The sequence below is a fragment of the Molossus molossus genome, unplaced genomic scaffold (genome assembly GCF_014108415.1).
Source record: "Molossus molossus isolate mMolMol1 unplaced genomic scaffold, mMolMol1.p scaffold_m16_p_13, whole genome shotgun sequence".
NCBI lineage: Eukaryota > Metazoa > Chordata > Mammalia > Chiroptera > Molossidae > Molossus > Molossus molossus.
Genome location: NW_023425348.1, coordinates 85,552,389 through 85,572,240, shown reverse-complemented (window position 1 = coordinate 85,572,240; position 19,852 = coordinate 85,552,389). Strand labels below are relative to the sequence as shown.

The following is a 19,852-nucleotide window of genomic DNA, read 5'->3' as shown; positions in this document are numbered from 1 at the left end:
TGGGTGGTGACAAACTGATCTGGCAGCCCTACCCCCTCGCTTTCCTAAGTGATGTCAGCCCCTGAGAACTTCCAATAGGAGCCAGGCATAAATCAGGGAGCAGATTTTATCCAATAGGAAACTTTATTATAGGAAATTAAAAAAAAAAGAAAAGGAGAGAGAGGAGGAGAGAGACAGGGAAGTTTTATATATATATTTATATTTAAAGTGGAGACCGTACAATCTCTCAGGAATTACCGCAGAGCTCCGGGGGCCCGAAGGAACAGGGCTTTTTCGAATGGCATGCCTAAGAGTGGGTTCTCTGATGGTGGGGTTCTTGCTCCCTCTCCCTTGCTTTCTGGGTGGGGAAAGAGAAAGGGGCTGATTTTATTTGCCTGCTGCTATTAGATTTATTGCTTTCTACCCCAAAGCATTTTCCCAAAGAAAGACAGGGAGGGAGAGAGAAATCCAAAAATAGGACTATAAATGTGTTGATTGGGATGATAGAGGATATCTGAGATAAACTCTGAGTTTCATTGTTTTGGTTTAACTGCATTAGAGCCAATTAGAAAAAATAAATGCCTGGACTTAACAATTCTTAGTGTCTATACTTTCAACTAGAAGGAAACTGAATCCACTGGGCTGTTGAGGAAAATCACTGTCTTCCCATTTGTCCCCAAATTAAAATAATGTGGTTTTGAGGGGCAGAACATATGGAATCCAATAAACAAGCAATATATTTATAAGAGATAGCATGTGTAAGAAAAAGTAATTCTCACATCAAGAAAATTAGCTTTGTGAACTTCAAGCTTAAGATGATCTAGCTCATAAACCCTCTTTTTACACTTGTCCTAAAAAATAATAATAATAATAATCCCTGTTAGCTCAGCAGTTAGAACATCAGCCCGAGGACCAAAGAGTTCCGGGTTCGGTTCCAATTAAGGGCACGTACCTTGGTTGCAGTTCATCCCCGACCCCTGTTGGGGTCGTGTGGGTGGCAACCAGTCGATGTGTCTCTCTCACATTGATGTTTCTCTCTCTCTCTCTCTCTCTCTTTCTTTCCCCCCCCCCCCCCCCCGCTCTATCTAAAGATAAATGCAAAAATGCCCTCGGGTGAGGATAAAAAAAAAGATTATACAGGTATTCTTTTTCTAAATTAAGAGTTATCTTAATATGTTCTTAGGTTAGGCCATAAAGGACAGAGATTGGATTTTTTAAAAAATGCTTGACAAAGACTAGTATTTCATTGGTTACTAAACAAAGATGATGATGATAAACTGAAATTTTCCTTTTTCTATCTTACTGAAGAATCTAAGATCTATCCTGTAGACTGCTGCCAAATGAATCTTCATAAAGTTTTCAGACTACCTGGCTTCAAACCTTCTCAGTACACTTACTCAAGTAAATGTATGACAATGTGACCTTGGACAAATTATATCATCTCCAAGTGCCTCAGTTTCCTTAACTAGAAAAGAGAGATCAGCCCTGGCCGGTTTGGCTCAGCGGTTGGAGCATCGGAGAGTCCCGGGTTCAGTTCCCGCTAGGGGCACGTACCAAAAAAAGAGAGAGATCATAACTATGTCTCTGTCATAGGACTATTGAATTAAAATACACATAAAGTTCTTAAGGCAATGCATGGCATCATATAAACTCACTAAGAATGGGTTTTTATTATCAGTATCTACCCTGCCAAGAAACCTTCATTAGCTCACCATTGCCCAATAATAGCGACCAATGATGAAGAAGCACTTTGCACTCATGATCTGTAACTTCTAAAACGCCACAGTAGAGATACTATTACCACCATTTTACAGATGAGGAAATCAAGGCTCAGCAAGATTAAGAAACTTGCCTGAGCTCACCCAGCTAAGAAGTGAACCCCTCATCAGTCTGACTCCAAAGCCCATGCATGCTCTTCCCAACGCCTTACACTGTGAAAAAAGGCCAGTTCCTCATCTGCTTTAAAGGTGCCACACTTATTCATTTAAAACATTAAAGTAACACTTATTAACCCTAATCTGACCTTTCCTTATTATCTAAACTGGAATTCCAATTCCACTCCTCCTCAGCATGAATGTGCCCTTCTAATCAGGCTGATCTAGCCATTATTCACGCCCTCATGTTTGCTCTAAAGTGTCCAAAAAAGACTCCCTCAGAAGTGCTGGAAGACCAAACAGGCATCACAGCACTTGTTTCACAGGCTTTAAACAAACTAGAATGGGAAATGAATACATGTAACAGAAATGAACAGACTTTAACTCTCATTATCTAAGAATCATCTCCTGCCCGGCTGGTGTGGCTCACTCGTTGAGTGTCGACCCATGCACCAAGAGGTCAGCAGTTCAATTCCTGGTCAGGGCACATGCCCAGGTTGTAGGCCAGAACCTCAGTGTGGGGCATACAGGAGGTGGCCGATCAATGTTCTCTCTCATCGATGTTTCTATCTCTCTCTCCCTCTCCCTTCCTCTCTCCCTAAAAATCAATAAAGGGAAAAAATGTTTTTTAAATAATAAAAAGAATCATCTCCTATTACCTCATCACATCTTCTACCTCTACTTTCATCTATTCCTGCTCCTCCATAGCAAGTTCAAAAGCCAAAAATGATTGCCAAAGGAAAACAATCAACACAGAAATGTTTGTTGACTTCACTGGTTCCTAGTTCAGAGCCATACGCTAAATATCGTATACTTTTTAAGCCCAACTGGTGTGGTTCAGTGGATTGAGCATCATGGACTGAGAGGTCCCAGTTGGATTCCTGGTCAGGGTACATGCCTGGGTTTCAGACTCAATCCCCAGCAGGGGGCGTGCAGGAGGCAGCTGATGAATGTTTCTCACATAGATGTTTCTATCTAAAAAAAAATCAACAAAAACGTATTTAAATATTGTATGATTTTTCTAGAAGTGGATTGGTCTTATTTCCCTCACACCACCACTGACAACATGCAAGTGTTTTGCCTTCCATTGTGTGTAGGTGTGTGTGTTTTTTCTCCTGTCTCCCCCACCAGAAGATAAGTTCCATGAAGGCATGCACAGTGTCTTTCTAGTTCTGGTATATCCCAAAAGCTCAGCCTTATATCAACACATGGAGTGAATAAAGTCTCTTGGCTTACTAGTTATGTAATCCTGGACAAGTCATTCAACAGTAATGAATTTGTAGATTACATTCAAAATAAAATTATAGACAAATAAAAAGAGATAGTGGTGAAAAAGTTGTTAAATTTTAAAATCAGCCCTGGCCGGTTTGGCTCAGCGGTTAGAGCGTCGGCCTGCGGTCCAGAGAGACCCGGGTTCAGTTCCTGCTAAGGGCACATACCTCGGTTGCAGTTTGTCCCCGGCCCTGGTTGGTCGTGCGGGTGGCAGCCACTCAATGTGTCCCTTTCACATTGATGTTTCTCTCTCTCTTCCTCTCTCTCCCTCCCGCTCTGTCTGAACAAAAAATGGAAAAATGTCCTCAGGTGAGGATACAAAAAAAATAAAAATAAAAATAAAAAAATAAAATCATCTGAAACAGCTATCTTCAAATAAAGCATCTCAAGGATTAGTATGCACTAGGGAAAAACTGTTTACACTCAATTAATAAAAAATAGAAAGGCTAGTAATACTTGGGTTATTTTAAGCACCTACTGTGAGCCAGTAAAGTGTCAAGAATAATGAGATAGTCCAAGAATAATGAGGTTTGACTCAGTGGTTAGAGCACCAGCCTGCAGTCCAGAGAGACTCAGGTTCGGTTCCCGCTAAGGGCATGTACCTTGGTTGCAGTTTGTCCCTGGCCCTGGTTGGGTCGTTCGGGAGGCAGCCACTCGATGTGTCCCTTTCACATCGATGTTTCTCTCTCTCTCTTCCTCTCTCTCCCTCCCACTCTATCTGAACAAAAAATGGAAAGATGTCCTCGGGTAAGGATTAAAAAAAAAAAAAGAAGAATGAGTTAGACACGTTTCCTGTTCTCAAAAAGCTTACATTCTAGCAAGGGGAGGATTTATAAATAAGATGTCCGATGGAGGACTATGCAGAGATTTAAAACAGAGTGATGAGAATGACTTGTGATCTGTTTTAGATTGGATATTAGGGGAAAACTCCCTGTAGAAGTGACATTTAAGTTGAAATCTGAATGGTAACAAGCAGCCAACCATGAGAAGATATGAGCCATGGTAACTACTAATGCCAAAGCTCTCAAGTGTGGGGTTGAAACACACTGGATCCAGCAGAGCTGTTGCAAATGAGGAAGGAGGGATAGGCAGGAATCAGAATACAAAGGGTTCTAAGGTTAGAGAAAGGAGTCTGATTTTATTCTTAGGTAGGGGAAAGCCTGTGAGGGTTTTAAACAGCATAATGATGTGTTCTAACTCACATTTTTAAGAGATCAGGCTAACTATGGATTAAAGAAGGAAAAAAAGTGAAAGCGAGGAAATTTAGTTTGAAGGTCAAGTGATGGTGATAAACAGTTCACTACAGTGGTAGCAGTAAAAATGGAGAGAAGTCAATTAATTGCGGACAGTTTAGATTTGTGTTGTGTTTTTTGTTTGTTTGTTTGTTTGTTTGTAGGAATTTTGTCCTTCCTTCTTTCCTTTTTTTTTTTTATGCATGAAATATTATTCAGTGGTCAGTTTTACAACTCTAAGTTTAACTTTCCCACTCATATTCATCACAATTTACACACAAAGAAAAACAAGATAACATTAAATGGTGAAAGATTAGAGAAGACCTGGGAAATAATGTATTTATTTTATTTTATTTTTTAAATGTTTTCATTGATTTTTTTAGAGAAAGAGGAAGGGAGAGAGAGAGAGAGAGAGAGAAACATCAATGTGAGAGAGAAACATGGATCGACTGCCTCTAGCACACACACCCCCCACACACACTGGGATCAAGCCCACAACCTGGACAAGTGCCCTGACCGGGAACTGAACCAGGACCTCTCAGTTCCTGGAACAACCCTCAATCCACTGAGCCACACCAGCTGGGCAAAATAATATTATTTTTAAAAGAAACATTAGAACGGCCAGCATGACTCAGTGGATTAAGCATCGTCCTATGGACTGAGAGGTCCCAGTTCAATTCCTGGTCAGGGCACATGCCCAGGTTGAGGGCTCGATCTTTAGTGGGGGTCATGCTGGAGGCGGTAGATCAATGTTTCTCCCTCACATCGATGTTTCCCTCTCTCTCTCTCTCCCTTCCTTTCCCTCTAAAAAATCAATTAAAAAACATATTTAAAAAAATAAAATAAAAACGTCGTGCCATGGCCAGTTTGGCTCAGCAGTAGAGTGTCACCTGAGAACCAATGAATTGCGGGTTCGATTCAGGCCAAGGGTATGTACCTCAGTTGCGGTTCGTCTCTGGCCCTGGTCTGGGTCATGCAGGAGGCAACCAGTGATGTATTTCTCTGGCATCGATGTTTCTCTCTCTCCCCCTTGCTCTCCCTCTCTTTCACTCCCACTCTATCTGATGATAAATAGAAAAATATCCTCGGGTGAGGATTAAAGTTGTAAACACCTAATATTTTTTTAAAAAAAGAAGTATTAAATTCTTATATGGGGCAGAGTGCTGTGCTGTGATGACTCTACTTCTAAAACAGACTAAAAGTATAAATGTCAAGAAGAAATGAAAAAAAAATCAATTCCAAGAAAACACTGGCTATCTATACAGAGGAAAACAAAATATTGTTACCCCTTTCTACCCTCTTGTGGCTACACATTACCATCCAAAGTTTGACATTTTTGAAGCCCTAGTTAGAATGGCCATTTAACATTCTCTTTAGATATTCTATGAATACAAGATTTAACTAAAATGATATTGGATTTAAAAAATAAACAAGAAGTGAGTCCTCTCTACTAATCCTGATAACAATATATTCATGAGGGGATATAATATTTATATATTTGTTATAAAACTCCATAGAATTGCCCTGGCCAGTTTGGGTGTTAGAGTGTCGGCCTGCCTGCAGTCCAGAGAGACCCGGGTTCGGTTTCCACTAAGGGCACGTACCTCGGTTGCAGTTTGTCCCTGGCCCTGGTTGGGTTGTGCAGGTGGCAGCCACTTGATGTGTCACTTTCACGTCAATGTTTTTCTCTCTCTCTTCCTCTCTCTCCCCCCCACTCTATCTGAATAGAAAATGGAAAAATGTCCTCGGGTTTAAAAAAAAAAAAACTCCACAGAATCACCTATAAGTGTACTGGTACCCCACTGCCTAATCCCATCCTGATTCCACACTAACAGATGCCATAAACAAGAATTGTTCTGTATTGTCTTTGTGTGTATGTGTGTGTGTGCGTGCACGCACTTGTTTGCTTTTCTTGTGCAGAACAATATCTAAAATATGTCCTTCTGTTGTTTTATGTCCTTTCACAAATTGCTTCCTCTTCAAAATATGACAACTGCACCGGAAAATGTCTCCTGTTCTCCTTTCTTTTTCTTTCACTTTTTTTTGGGGGGGTACGTGCCCCTAGCAGGAACCGAACCCGGGACTCTCTGGTCCACAGGCTGATGCTCCAACTGCTGAGCAAAAGCGGCCAGGGCTCTCCTTTCTTTTTCTGTCATAAGAGCACAGGCCTTGCCCCGCCGGTGTGGCTCAGTGGTTGAGCGTCCACCCCTGCACCAAGAGGTCGCCAGTTCGATTCCCTCAGGGCACATGCCCAGGTTGTGGGCCCGATCCCCAGGGAGGGGCGTGCAGGAGGCGGCCAATCGATGTTCTCTCTCATCGATGTTTCTCTCTCTCTCTCCCTCTCCTGTCCTCTCTCTCTAAAATCAATCAAGGAAAAAAACTTTTTTTAATGTTTTTTAAAGGAGCACAGGCCTCAAACTAGGGAAAATATTTCCTGACTTGAAAATGCTCAACATCCCACCCGTAGTTCAATCAACTACCTCGAATCCTTTTTTGAGAAAGTATTAGATACCAATGAAGAGTATTGAAGCCCTGGCCGGTCTGGCTTGGCAGTTGACGTGAAGGCCCTCAGACCCAAGAGCCACGGGTTCGATCCAGTCACGGGCATGCACCTCGGCTGTGGCTGGCCCCCAGCCCTGGTCGGGGCGTGTGGGGGACAACCAGTCCACGTGTCCCTCTTAAGTCGACGTTTCTCTCCCTCTCTCTCCCCCTTCCTCCCACTCTCTCTGAAGTAAGTGGAAAACTATCCGCGGGTGAGGATTTTTTAAAACCAACACATATTTGAGTGTACTGTATTACTCACCCCTCCACCTCTTGTCCCTTTGCAGGGTCCCCTTCTTGGGCTTCTTTCCTGCCTCCAGGGGGCCCCAGCGGGGGCGGCCGGTTTCACCTCAGCACACTCGGTCACCGCGGCCGTGGGCTCGGCCGGGTCTGGACATCAGGCGGCTCTAACCGAAGCCAGGGACCCTGGGCCTGCGACACAGGGGCACGACCCGCTGTCCGCACTGATAACGTGGGTTGGCATTCTCGCTAAAAGTGTACGATCTCGGGGTCATTTAATTTTTCATATCATCCCCGAAAACAGCTGTTTCCGGTCGGGAAGTGCTCTAAACAAACCATCCCTGGAAAGACCGCACAACACTCCAGACGGGAAGTCCTGCAACCACCCCCGCTCGTCCCCAGCCCGCCAAGATCTGGGGCTCGAGTGGAATCTGGGAAAGGCCTGAATTCAGAAACGAGCCCCGTGGCCTTGTTCCGGAACGTTCCTGGCCCTAGGCTTTGTCTGAAGGACAGACCGGGGGACGAGGTGCGAGGAGAGCCATCCTCAGACGCTTTCCTCCATTAAGCTAGAGTTCTCCTGGCAGGGCTGCCGCCATTTGCAGCCTCCTCAAAGAGAAACGGAGGTGTCCTTTAAATGCCTTGCCGCCTGCCCCACTGGAGAGTCCTGGCCCTGTCTTCGGACGGAGTTTTTTCACCCAGTGCTGAGGGGGAAGCCCACTGCCATCGGAACGCCTCCCGGACCCCACCTCTCGCGGCCGGCCGGCCGACCTTCTCCCCTCAGCTTTCAGGAGCCTCGAGCCAGCCTCCCGCCCAAAGCGCTCCTCCTCCTGTGATTGGCTGTCCCAGGAGCCTTTGGCCAATGGGGATGACGTATCCTGGCAGACGGAGCCCGAGAGCTGGGGCGGAAGAAGGACGTCGGCCCCGCGACGCGCAGTGCGCGAGGGCAGCGGCGCGAGGTGTGTGGCCCAGCCGCGTGGCCTCAGGTCTTCGCGGTCACCACCTCCCAGTGCATGAGGGTGCCGGGACCGGTGGCGGCAAGAGGGCACCAGCGAAAGGGTGGCTGCAAAGCCCGTGTGGCCGTAGCTGGCGGTGAGGGTGAACCCTGAATTCCGGCCTCCGAGATCCCCGCAGTCCGTTCCCAGAAACCTTCGCGCGGAGAAGTCTCATCAGAGGAGTTGGGGGAGGGCGCCCAGCTTTGCAGGCCCTTCCCTGAAGCCCTGCTGTCTTCTCCAACCCCGATTCCTTGGTCTGGACAAGGAGAAGAACCTCAGGCGACTCACCCACCTGTGCTGCTTTTTAAAAAATAATCCTCACGTTGCGAGGCTGGACATTGAGAGGAAGCAAGGTAAGCTGGGCAGAGGACCCACGCACAGAGAGGCCGGCCGGAGCTGCTCCCGCTGCGGAGCTACTTCAGGTCGGGCCTGGGGGCAAGGCGGGAGCTAGTGGGTTGGGAAGCTTCCGCAAGGCCTCGGTTTTGGGCCCTTGCAACACCTGCCAGCCTCCATCGCCATTTCTCTGGCTGGGGTCGGAATTGAGCCTACCCTTTCTTAACTTACCTTTTCACTCTTCTTTCCTGATAGTTTGATGTTAACTCTTCGGATCCTCAGTGCCACCCGACAGAAAACTGCATGGCAGGAGAGGAACACCAGCTGTGCAGTGAGTATAAGGGGTTCAGTGCAAAAAGCTGGAACTGAAGTCACAATATCCACTTTGTTTTGGTTGGGGTAGAATGCTTACTTATCCTTGCTCCATTGTTAGCCAAGTATTCAACCAGACTGACAAACCTAAAGGCCAGATTCTTTGCCAGTTTCTAGGTGGAATCAGGCTCACTTTGGTCAAGAACGTCTGAACTAAGGGTGGCAGTGTCCTGGTTTCTGTATGGGACCTTCCCGCCAACTCCAGCAGCTTTTCCTTGACTGCACCCTCTGCTGGTTAGTGTGCTAGAGTGAGCTCAGAGAAAAGGTGAGCTAGAGTGAGCTCAAGAGACAATTACCAGAGAATTTTATACTCAGTATTGTTTCTTTTTTTTTTTTTAATCTTCACCCGAGGACATTTTTCCATTTTTTGTTCAGATAGAGTGGAAGGGGGAGAGAGAGAAACATCAACATGAAAGGGACACATCGAGTGGCTGCCACCCGCATGACCCAACCAGAGCCAGGGACAAACTGCAACCAAGGTACATGCCCTTAGTGGGAACCAAACCAGGGTCTCTCCGGACCGCAGGCTGACGCTCTAACCACTGAGCCAAACTGGCTAGGGTTCAGTATTGTTTCTTCAATGTTAAATTGAGGATTATACCTGTGGAACTCTTAAGTGTGGTGCTCAGGAAGAAAGGATAAGAGTAGCCAGCACTATAGAAATTGACTCTCAACAGTAATGTGAATGAGAAAAGTTAAAGGATGATAATAACAGCTACCATTTTGGGGGTGATAGTTATATGTGCTAGGCACTCACAGTGCTAAGCAATTTTATCTGCACAGACTCATTTAATCTTTGAAACAGCCCTAAGAATTAACTAGTTACCATTCCCATTTCATAGATGAGAAAAGTGAGCCTCAGAAGGTAGGTCATTTACCTGAAATTCAAATCTAGACTTATCTTTTAGTTCCTACATGAAACAACTATGATAGTCTTTCTTGAAGTAATATTGGCACTCAACTCATCCTATTATCTTTTAAATTTCCCTGCCACTTTAAAGATACACACACACACGAAACAAATTAGGTGTAACCGTGGTTCTGAAATGTATTCTCTTACCCACAGGAATCTGATCTAGGAAAACCTAGGTTTGTTAATAGATCAACATGTGTTCTCCTGCCAGTCCCAAAATCATATACAGGAATTCCCGGTTCCTCCGGTTGGCTTTTCTGCAGCTTTATCACCAGCAACAGAGTGGGGTGTTCTGTGATGTCCTTCTGCAGGCAGAAGGTAAGAGACTACAGCAGTTCCTCGAATAACATCATTTTGTTCAGTATTGTTTCATTATAACATTGAGAAAAATAAAATTGATTTCTGGTTGGGGACACTGTCTGTGTGGATTTTGTGCTTTCACCCCATGTCTTGATGCTACTTCCTTCCACACTCCAAAGATGTGCATGTTAGGTTAATGGGCATGTCTGAATTGGCCCAGTCTGAGTGGGTATAGGGGTGTGTTTGGAAGTACACTACAATGGAAGGGCATCCTCTCTAGGGTTGGTTCCTGCCTTGAGCCCTGAGATGCCTGATAGGCTTTGGCCACCCCACCTACAACCCTAAACTGGAATAAGCCGGTTGGAAAATAATTATCTGACTTGTTTTTATTAATTTTTCTCAAGTGTATATATACCTCACATTTATTTCAGTGTTTAACATTAGAAGTATTTTGGTTGTTCTTTATTTAGAAGTTGGGTGACACTTCTGTGACCAGAAATATGCTATAGGAACTTAACTCTTGTTTATATTAGTCTATGGTAAAATTGGTTTCTTTATAGTTATTTTGCTTCAAGTTCCAGTTTCTTTTTTCTTTAGTTTTTTTTTTCTTTATTGGTTTTTTAGAGAGAGAGGGAAAGGGGGAGAGACAGAAACATCGATGAGAGAGAACATAGATGAGAGGGAACATCAACTGGCCGCTTCCTGCTTGCCCCCCACTGGGGATCAGGCCCATAACCTGGGCATGTGCCCTGACCAGGAATCGAACCGGTGACCTCTTGGTGCCTGGGTCACCGCTTAACCACTGAGCCACACAGGCCGGGCTAGGGCTAAAGTTCCAGTTTCTAAGAACCTATCAATGACATTAAGTTAAGATTTACAGTAGTGGGGACTCAACTGAAAATTCTCATAGAATAAGATAAAATGACTTTAGGACCAGGGAGAAGAGAACATAACCAGAAAAAAATGTATAACCACCTTTGAGCACTATAAGCTATTTGGTAAAGAGCTGTTTGTTTCTAGGACAGTTGTGTTTGCAGGAGTATAAATGAGACTGTGCTCTTTTTCTCTTAAAAAATGAAACTAATTGTCCCTGGCCGGTTTGGCTCAGCGGTTAGAGCGTCGGCCTGAGGTCCAGAGAGACCCGGGTTCGGTTCCCGCTAAGGGCACGTACCTTGGTTGCAGTTTGTCCCTGGCCCCGGTTGGGGTCGTGCGGGAGCAACCAGTCGATTTGTCCCTTTCAGGTTGATGTTTCTTTGTCTCTCTCTTCCTCTCTCTCTCCCTTCCACTCTACCTGAACAAAAATGGAAAAATGTCCTCAGGTGAGGATTTAAAAAAATGAAACTAAAGTTTTTTTAAGCAGAAATTCTATAAAACTTGAATATCAAAATGGAATGGTTGTGAAGAGTGAGTTAACATATGTAAAGCACCTAGAACAGTGATTTTAATGTACTAAGCATAATGTAAGTGTTAGATGATACTATTATGTATTTCCCATTTTCTAACCAGGCTGGTGCTTTTTTTTTCCTTGTCTTCAAATTGATGGTTTTTGTTGTTTTTAGACCTAAAATGCAGGTGTTGGCAAAAGAAGGTTTACAGTTGTTCATATGGAAAAATATATAAAACACGAATAAATAATTAATACAAGAATAAACTGCCCTGGCCGGTTTTGCTCAGCGGTTAGAGCGTTAGCCTGCAGTCCAGAGAAACCCGGGTTCAGTTCCCGCTAAGGGCACGTACCTCGGTTGCAGTTTGTCCTGGGCCCTGGTTAGGTTGTGCGGGAGGCAGCCACTCGATGTGTCCCTTTCACATTGATGTTTCTCTCTGTCTCTCTCTCCCTCCCACTCTATCTGAACAAAAGTGGAAAAATGTCCTCGGACAAGGATTTAAAAAAAAAAGGTTAAGAATAAACTGTGTTTGGCTTACGCACAATTGTAAACCTACTTTCTCCCACCCCTGTATACATAGCTTCCTTCTACCCCTTCCCTTTATATTTGAAATGTTAAATCCTCATGAGGTTGAGCTTGGTATAGTCGTCCCTCGTGGTTAATCCGTTCCAGACTCTAGCAGTTGCACCTGGCATTGAAGGATTCCTGGGGTGCTCAAATACATAGGCCTACAGTCCATACGTACTGTAATTTTAATTGTAATACAAGGGTATATAATTGACTCAGACAACCAAGCGTGCGCTGTATCATTTTCACTGTCTCGATCAACTTTTTAATGAATATACTTGAAAAAACCACAATAGAGTGAAGCCGTGAAAGTCAAAGCGCAAAGTGGTGAGGGACAACTGTAGTGGGAAAGGCCCAAGACTAGAAGTCAGTTTAAGTCCTAGCATTTTACTTAGTTAACTAAGTGACAAATAGGCAAGTAACTTCATCTCTCTGGAGTTCAGCTCATTTATAAAAAAGGATTTTGACAACCAATATTGTGCAGCATTTTACAATTTACATAGTACATACACTATAGTATAGTGTCTCTTATAACTGCCTTGTGAGATAACATTATATATATGGTGAATGAATTGAGGCCCAGAGAGTTGACTTGCCTGTTAGTTCTTTAAGTAGGTGGTGTTGGAATTCATTCCTTAATTCAGAATAAACAAAAATATATCGATTATCTGTTGTATTCTACACTGCATTGGCATGGGCATACAGTATATATGAAGATAAAGTCCTTCCTCGTAAGGAAATCAGGTAAGGGGAGAAACTCAAATAACCAGTGTATTCAGGTAACTATGCAGTGTGATAAATAACATATTGGGGTAAGTATAGGCTGATACAGCAGCATCCTTTAGACTTAAGGTTGGGGGTCAGGTTTAGGGAGATTTTCTTGGAAGAAATAACCCCTTAGGGTGAGGTCTGAAGGACATACAGGAGGAGAAAGTAGGGAAAGGTTTTCCCAGGCAGAGAACAGAATTACAGAGAATTAGAGATGTGAACAGGGATTTGTGAGTGGCGTCTTATGTATGGTTAGAGTGCAGACTACAGGAAGTGTCTTGACCAGAGATACTGCTAGAGAAGTTAGCAGCGCCATGTAAAGCCTGAAGTATTATGCAAAGGACGTAGGTCTTGTCCTTAGAACATTGGGAATTGTGCCCTGGCCAATTTGGCTCAGCGGTTGGAGCATCGGCCTGCGGTCCAGAGAGACTTGGGTTTGGTTCCCGCTAAGGGCATGTACCTCGGTTGCAGTTTGTCCCCAGCCCTGGTTGGGTCGTGTGGGTAGCAACCACTCCATGTGTCCCTTTCTCATCGATGTTTCTCTCTCTTTCTCTTCCCCCCTCTCTCCCTCCAGCTCTATCTGAAGATAAATGCAAAAATGTCCTTGGGTGAGGATAAAAAAAAAACATGGGGAATTGTATTTACAAGTTTTAAGGTTGTAATCAGATACCTTTTAGAAACAGCACTCAGGCTGCATAGGAATTATTGGATTATTCAGGGGCCCAGATAGGAGGCTGTTTTGTAATCCAGGGAATGGTGGCCTTAACTAAGGCATTGTGAGTAGAGAGAAATGTCTGGCTTTTGAGCTACTAAAGAAAATTTTAAGTCCTGGCCGGTTTGGCTCAGCTGTTAGAGCGCTGGCCCGCGGACCAGAGTCATGGGTTCAACTTCGGTCAAGGGCATGTACCTCAGTTGCGGTTTGGTCCCCAGCCCTGGTTGGCATCGTGCAGGAGGCAGCCAGTTGATGTGTCTCTCACATCAGTGTTTCTCTATTTCACTTTCTCCCTCCCTCCCTCCCACTCTATCTGAAGATAAATGGAAAAATATCCTTGGGTGAGGATTTAAAAAAAAGAGAGAATTTTAAAAACTTGTTGCAGTTGAGAGTATAGACTCTGTGGCCAGAACCCTGGGTTCAAATCTTTTTGCTACTTACTAACCATATAATTGTGGGCACATTACTTAACTGTCAAAATTGACTCATCTGTAATAACAATAGCTACTTCATAGAGGTCTGGTGAAGATTAAATGAATATTGGTAAAACCCTTAGAATAATACCTGGCACATAATAAGGACTCAAAAAAGTATTCGCTTTTTTAAAATTATTGTTTGATTAGATGCTGTAGGTAAGGGAGACAGAATCAAAGATAGCTTCTAGTGCTCAGGTTTGACCAGCTGAGTGAAATATGACCTTATTTTGAAGTAAGAAACAGGTGGTTTTAGTAGGTGAGGAATGAGTTCACTTACTAGAAAGGTTCCATTGGAGGTAGTTGTGGGACACCCATGTAGACATGCAGGCTATGTCATGTTCAATATCTCAGGAAAGCTATCTGGGCAGAGGTAGGATCTGGGAGTCATCAGCAAGCCTTTGTTATTTGAAGCCATCAGAGAGACTGAGATTGCCCACAAAGTGCCCAGTAAATGAGAAGGTGGCTAGGACAGACCACTGCCTGATAGAGTTCAAAAGAGAATTTAGCTGATTGTCTCTATCTAAAGCTCATGCCCTTTCTACTAGATCACAAGCAGCTTCTATACATTTTTTTACACTCATGTGAGTCACAAGTTTATTCAAGTATTTGATCCCCTACTCTGTGTCAAGCACTGGGTATACCTTAGTGAACAAGACAGGCATGGGATCTGTCCTTGTTTAGTGAAGATGGACCATACAGATAGCTAAGTGCTATGATAGCTCCAGAATATCTTTCTGTGCCCAGGAGCACCAAACCCAGACCTGGGGTGAAGTGGGGGAAGACTTTCTGAAAGAAGTGATGTCCAAACTAGATTTTGAGTTAGCTAGGTAATAGCACGAGGTTTCAGGAAGGCAAAAGGAACAATTTTTCCTTCTACTTGAACTTCCATGGAGGGAAACTGAGAGAAAGGGCAACACGTTTGGGGTAGTAATATCTGCTTAGCTCATGAACATGCCAGTCCGTGTGAGATAACTAAGTGTTTGGGTTTCCCTCCAGGTGAGGTAGTCCCAGCCCATTGCTGTATCCTGTCTGCCTGCAGCCCCTTCTTCACAGAGCGCCTGGAGAGGGAGAAGCCAGCTCAGGGTTGTAAGGTGTTGCTGGAGCTGGGGGGCCTGAAGATCAGGACACTTAGGAAGCTGGTGGACTTCCTATATACCTCAGAGATGGAAGTATCTCTAGAAGAAGCCCAAGACGTGCTTTCTGCTGCCCGTCAGCTCCACATATCTGAGTTAGAATCCCTTCAGCTAGAGGGTGGGAAGTTGGTGAAGGCCCCTCAGGGTCGAAGACTGAACCGGGAGTGCTTACAACCTCCCAGTGCTGCACCAATCTCTGCCAGGGTGCTGGCATCCAGCCACTGCCCTAGAACTCCACCTGTTACCCAGACTCCCTGTCCCCTTGGAGCAGTGAGACTGAAGTCAGGGAAGGATGAGGGGGCCCAGGACAAGAGCAACCGACGGAATGCAGAGAACTCATCTGGCACTCTTCTGCTCAAGAGGAAGGCCAGAGCCTGCCCACCTCTGCAAGAAGAAAGCTCTTCACCATCAAGCCACAGTCAAGGATCTAAAGAGAACAAGAGTGAGCCTATCCTTGGTCCTACAGAGCTTTCCCCACCCAGTTTGTACCCCTCTGTGGATAAGCGACTCTTGCCCAGAAAGATCAGGCTGAGTCGTTCAAAGCCACCACCTGATGTCTGTACATCCAAGCCTTCCAGCATTTTAAGTGGACCCAGTTCAGTGCCATCAGCCCCTGGCCGGCGTCTTTGGCGACAGAAAAGTATAAATAAAGAAGTGCTAGAGGACAAGCATAAATCAGGGAGAGCTAGTCCTCTACAGAGCACCCAAAGCCCATCTGGTCTAGGAAAGACAGGTGGGAGTAAGAAGTGGAGCCCTGAAGTCAGGGCACCTAATTCAGACTCTGCAGAGGAGGGGCAGATTGGGAGAGTGAAACTTAGGAAGACTGTCAATGGGACCTGCTGGGAGGTGGTGCAAGAGCCTCCCCTGAAAACCTCTAAAGATAGCCCTCATATCCCAGAATCTGGAGACTCAGAAGAGCCTCCAGGGATTCAGCCATCCTCAGTTAACCAGCAGGGAATGTCATCTAGAACAGACTTGTGTCAGGACTCCCCAGTGTGCTCCAGGCTGCAAGACATTCTGCTCTCTGCTAGCCACTCCCCAGAACACCCAGTGGTGAAGTCCGAGTTTGGCTCCAGTCCAGAGCTGGTAGGGAAGGAACCTGGGTTTGATATTGACTGCAGAGAGCCATATGCATTTGACACAGCCCTGCTGGAGCAGCCCTGTGAAGCTGAGGAGTACCGAATCACAAGTGTTGCTGCCACCAGTGAGCTGGAGGAGATCCTGGACTTCATGCTATGTGGCTCAGACATTGAGCCACCTACAGTATCTCTGGAGAGTCCCGGGGCTGAGGGCTGTACGACCCCAAGTTATCACCTGACAGAAACGGGAAAGAACTGGACCGAAGGGGAAGAATGGTATTTACCAGACATGGAACTATGGCCCAGGGAGCTCACAGGATTGGAAAAAGAACCTGTTGGTGAGAACAAAGAGCCAATTGAACCCTTTTGCCCCTTTGTCATGCCCTCTAAGATTAGTGAAGGGGAGGTGCTTTCAGTAGGACACTCTTGGACTCAAGACCGAGAAATTTCCAGCTCCCAGCCACTGGATGGTCAGAGGAACAAACTTCTCCATATTGACTCCCTTGACCCTCCCCAGAGGTCCTATGGGGACCTCTCACCTCCCTCTTCTAACTGGGTGGAGACTGGGCTGGAAGTATCCCTAACTATGGAAGAGGTGTTGTATCCTGCTTCAGAACCAGGCAAGGAGGTGCTTAGCAACTCCGAGCCATTAGACCCACTTCCTGCCAGCCCTGAAGAGGAAGAGATTGATGTAGAAGACTGGACATCAGAAGGAAGGCTGGTGCCCACCAGTATTCCCTCTGTATGGCCTGACCCTTCCTCAGAGTCAGAAACAGAGGTAGACATACTAACCTAGTGGAATGGGGAAGGCAGTTTAGGGGTACTGGGAGGATGGGAAATGTTGGCTAGCAAAGGTGGTATAGGAAGACAGGCTAGCACATGTCTGTCCTCTTAGCACAAGAGGCAGGTATACTCCTTGCTCTCTGCAGGCCCCGCCTTCCCCTCCCTAGATTTTGGGAGTAGGGCAGAAGTTTAGTACCATGGGTAGAAAATTATGAACTTGAACCATCTTAGTTCCTTATAATCTACTTTCCAGTGACAGGTAGAACAATAAACTGTGTGGTCCCAACTCTGGTGGGTCATAGGTAATAGCCAAGGCCAGGTCTCCCAGGTTATGAGGCACTGCTAACTCAGGAAAAATTAAGTACACCCTTTGCAGTAGTTCTTTGTCAGAAAATGTTCCAGAAGGTGTGAAGCGGTGCTGGGCTGGAACACAAAGTAGATGGGAGGGACAGGACATTGTCTAGCACCTATGTGTGGGGCTTACTTATTCCCTGTATGAGAAGTCTAGCCAAAACCTCTGTCGGGGCCAGGAGGAAGTACTTCCATCATCACTTCCAAGAAGTGAGTTGAAAAAGATACAGTTGCTTTTTAAAAAATTACTTACTTTCCCCCCAAAATTTTACAAGTTTTCCATATGCTCTACCAGACACCCTGGGCGTTTCAGGTTCATTGGTTACTGGCTTTCATCCTTTACCATAAAATTAAGTTTTACTTTATTACTCAAGTACTTTATTTCAACTTTTATTAAACAAACCAAATCTAAGAACTTTTCAGTGTCTTACTAGAGTGTTGCCTCACAACTGAACCATCACTTCTGGAGGGGAAGAAACCGTAGCTTCAGGCACATGACTGAAGTTTGGCCATGTCCCATCATAAATGCTCCCAACATCACCAGGGATAGAAGGCTGTGAAAATGAGAGAGAGAAAAAAAAAAGTTAGAAAAGGGATCCAGGCAATCACATAGCCTGAGGAAGATATGCTCTCCCACCCCTGAACCCAAAGACTCAGGAGAGCTCAAGGATTGCATCCTCCTCCCACATCTCAATATATCAAGTGCCTAGCACATGCCAAAGCACTGCATGAAGCACTAGGGATGAAGACAAGATCAAATCCAAGTGACTAAGAGAGTACAGTAATGAAGTGTTACCACATTGGACTATTAAGAGAAAGACCCTACTAGGAACAAGTCGGGGTAAGTATATGTGAAGTTAGACAAAGACTTTGCCAATAAAAGGGGGAAATCACAACCCATACAAATAAACACGTGTCAGTGATTTTGTTTAACTCATAAAAGAGGGAACTGGTGGGATTTACAATCACTTCAAAGAATCAAACCACTTGCCATCAGGGACGTGGAAACAAATTTTTAACAAAACCGGCCCATACCCCCTGGGCAATAATTAACTGCATCTTCAAAGGCTATAAATTGCATTTCCATAGGTCATTTGTTTTAAGACTTAGCTGAAAGACGATGAAATGAAACATGGAAATAAGCAAAAGGCACACTAGACAGAAAACAGTAAAATACTTTTGCTGATTTCAGTTTTTCCTACCAGTAAAAAGGGAGAGGTATTCCCAATGGAGGAAATAACTGAGAACAGTTAAGAGTTATGAAAACAAACAAAAATGTGCCTCCTGGGTTAAATGCGGCTTAATCGTAAGGGTTGCTTTGCAAAATATCCGCATCAAAATCACCCAATCCCTCCCTTGCCCCTCGGCCCGATTTCAAACCTCGGCGTGAGACTTTCTGCCCAAACATCCCTACGAAAGGTACTTCTTCAGCTTCTCCACCACCTCTTGCGGCTCAGGGAACTTGAGTTTTCGTGGAGGTCCCTTCTTAATCCCCGTCCAGAGCTCCGCACCTGGAGAAAGACCGAATGAAGAGAGATTACTCTCTCTCCCAGCTGTATATCAGCCCTTCCTCTCCTCGGACCCATGCCCTCTCTTCTCAGACCAGGGCCCCTACTCACTACTGCCGTCCGGGCGCTGGAGCGTCACCTCGAAGCTGCCCCTCCGGGGCTTGGCAGGGTTCACCTTCACTGGAAGCTCCGGGGCCTCCATGCGCAGCGCCTGGCTCAGGGCCGCGGCGTTGCGCCCGTACACGCGTCAACTGGTGCTACGGAGAGACGGGGAGGGTCAGAGACCAGGGCCTTGGGTGTGCGACGCCCTTGTTCCCCTCCCAGTGACTCTCCAGACCCCTCACCAATGCTCGATAACAATAGTCGCCTCCTCCATTTCCTTCTGGCCACCAGCCTGCTTCTCCACCTTCTCAGCTGCTGCGACCACCGCCGTCTCGGCCTTCCGCTTCCTCCCGCGGGAAGCCATAGCACCTGGAGCCCGGGCCGGGAACCGAGCCGACCTGGGGCGGAAACAGGGTGCAGACACGGCCACTGGGCGGCCACGAGGAAACAGACAGCCCCTCTCAGAGTTCCAAACTGCAGGCCAAAGGCTCCGCTCCCAGAACAAAACCTCTCCCAAGCAGCGGAAAGCGTGGCGCGGCCACACGTAATGGGGAGGCGGGACCTTCGGGCACAGCCAATGGGCACACAGGCTCGGGGTGACCCGGGAAGCATCAGATTTACCTGCGCCTGAGGGCAGACACAGCAGGGGCGGGGACTAGGTAGCTCTAAACTCAAGCGAGGTTTCAGGTTTTTCTGTAACCACAGGACCGGGTAAGTAGTGTTCATGGTGAACTCGACCCCCAGCCCTCAAAACCTCCTCTCTGGGACCCGGGCCCAATCCGGGGCCAATTCTACAATCTAATACGATGTGATCGGTACTCTGGATTTACGGAAACGGGCCTTCCCCAACACTCCCCAATCCTAGGTACCAATGACTGGCATTTGGTGAAACTAATGAAAATGGCCTTTGAAGTCACCAAGAAGTTAGGCAATTCCTTTG

The 19,852-nt window shown here is 45.8% G+C and overlaps 2 protein-coding genes across 2 annotated transcripts; one reads left to right on the top strand and one right to left on the bottom strand.

Annotated features, from left to right (window-relative positions):
• Window positions 1-9,942: 9,942 nt before the first annotated feature.
• On the top strand, window positions 9,943-16,964 carry BTBD18 (BTB domain containing 18). The gene is made up of 2 exons (XM_036259891.1): window positions 9,943-10,066; window positions 14,953-16,964. The coding sequence occupies exons 1-2, from the start codon at window positions 9,943-9,945 to the stop codon at window positions 16,962-16,964; spliced, it is 2,136 nt and encodes a 711-aa protein (XP_036115784.1).
• Window positions 16,965-17,236: 272 nt separating this feature from the next.
• On the bottom strand, window positions 17,237-19,299 carry SELENOH (selenoprotein H). The gene is made up of 4 exons (XM_036259211.1): window positions 19,155-19,299; window positions 18,922-19,067; window positions 18,683-18,813; window positions 17,237-17,856 (listed from the first exon to the last, which is right to left on the bottom strand). The coding sequence occupies exons 1-3, from the start codon at window positions 19,274-19,276 to the stop codon at window positions 18,713-18,715; spliced, it is 369 nt and encodes a 122-aa protein (XP_036115104.1). The 5' UTR covers window positions 19,277-19,299; the 3' UTR covers window positions 17,237-17,856; window positions 18,683-18,712.
• Between the last annotated feature and the right edge of the window lie 553 nt (window positions 19,300-19,852).

Bases quoted from the DNA above. Each gene is read 5' to 3' on its own strand.
- BTBD18 (XM_036259891.1), top strand. From the start codon at position 9,943: ATGTGTTCTCCTGCCAGTCCCAAAATCATATACAGGAATTCCCGGTTC. The intron at 10,067-14,952 runs GTAAGAGACTAC...GTTTCCCTCCAG, and splicing joins TGTCCTTCTGCAGGCAGAAG to GTGAGGTAGTCCCAGCCCAT.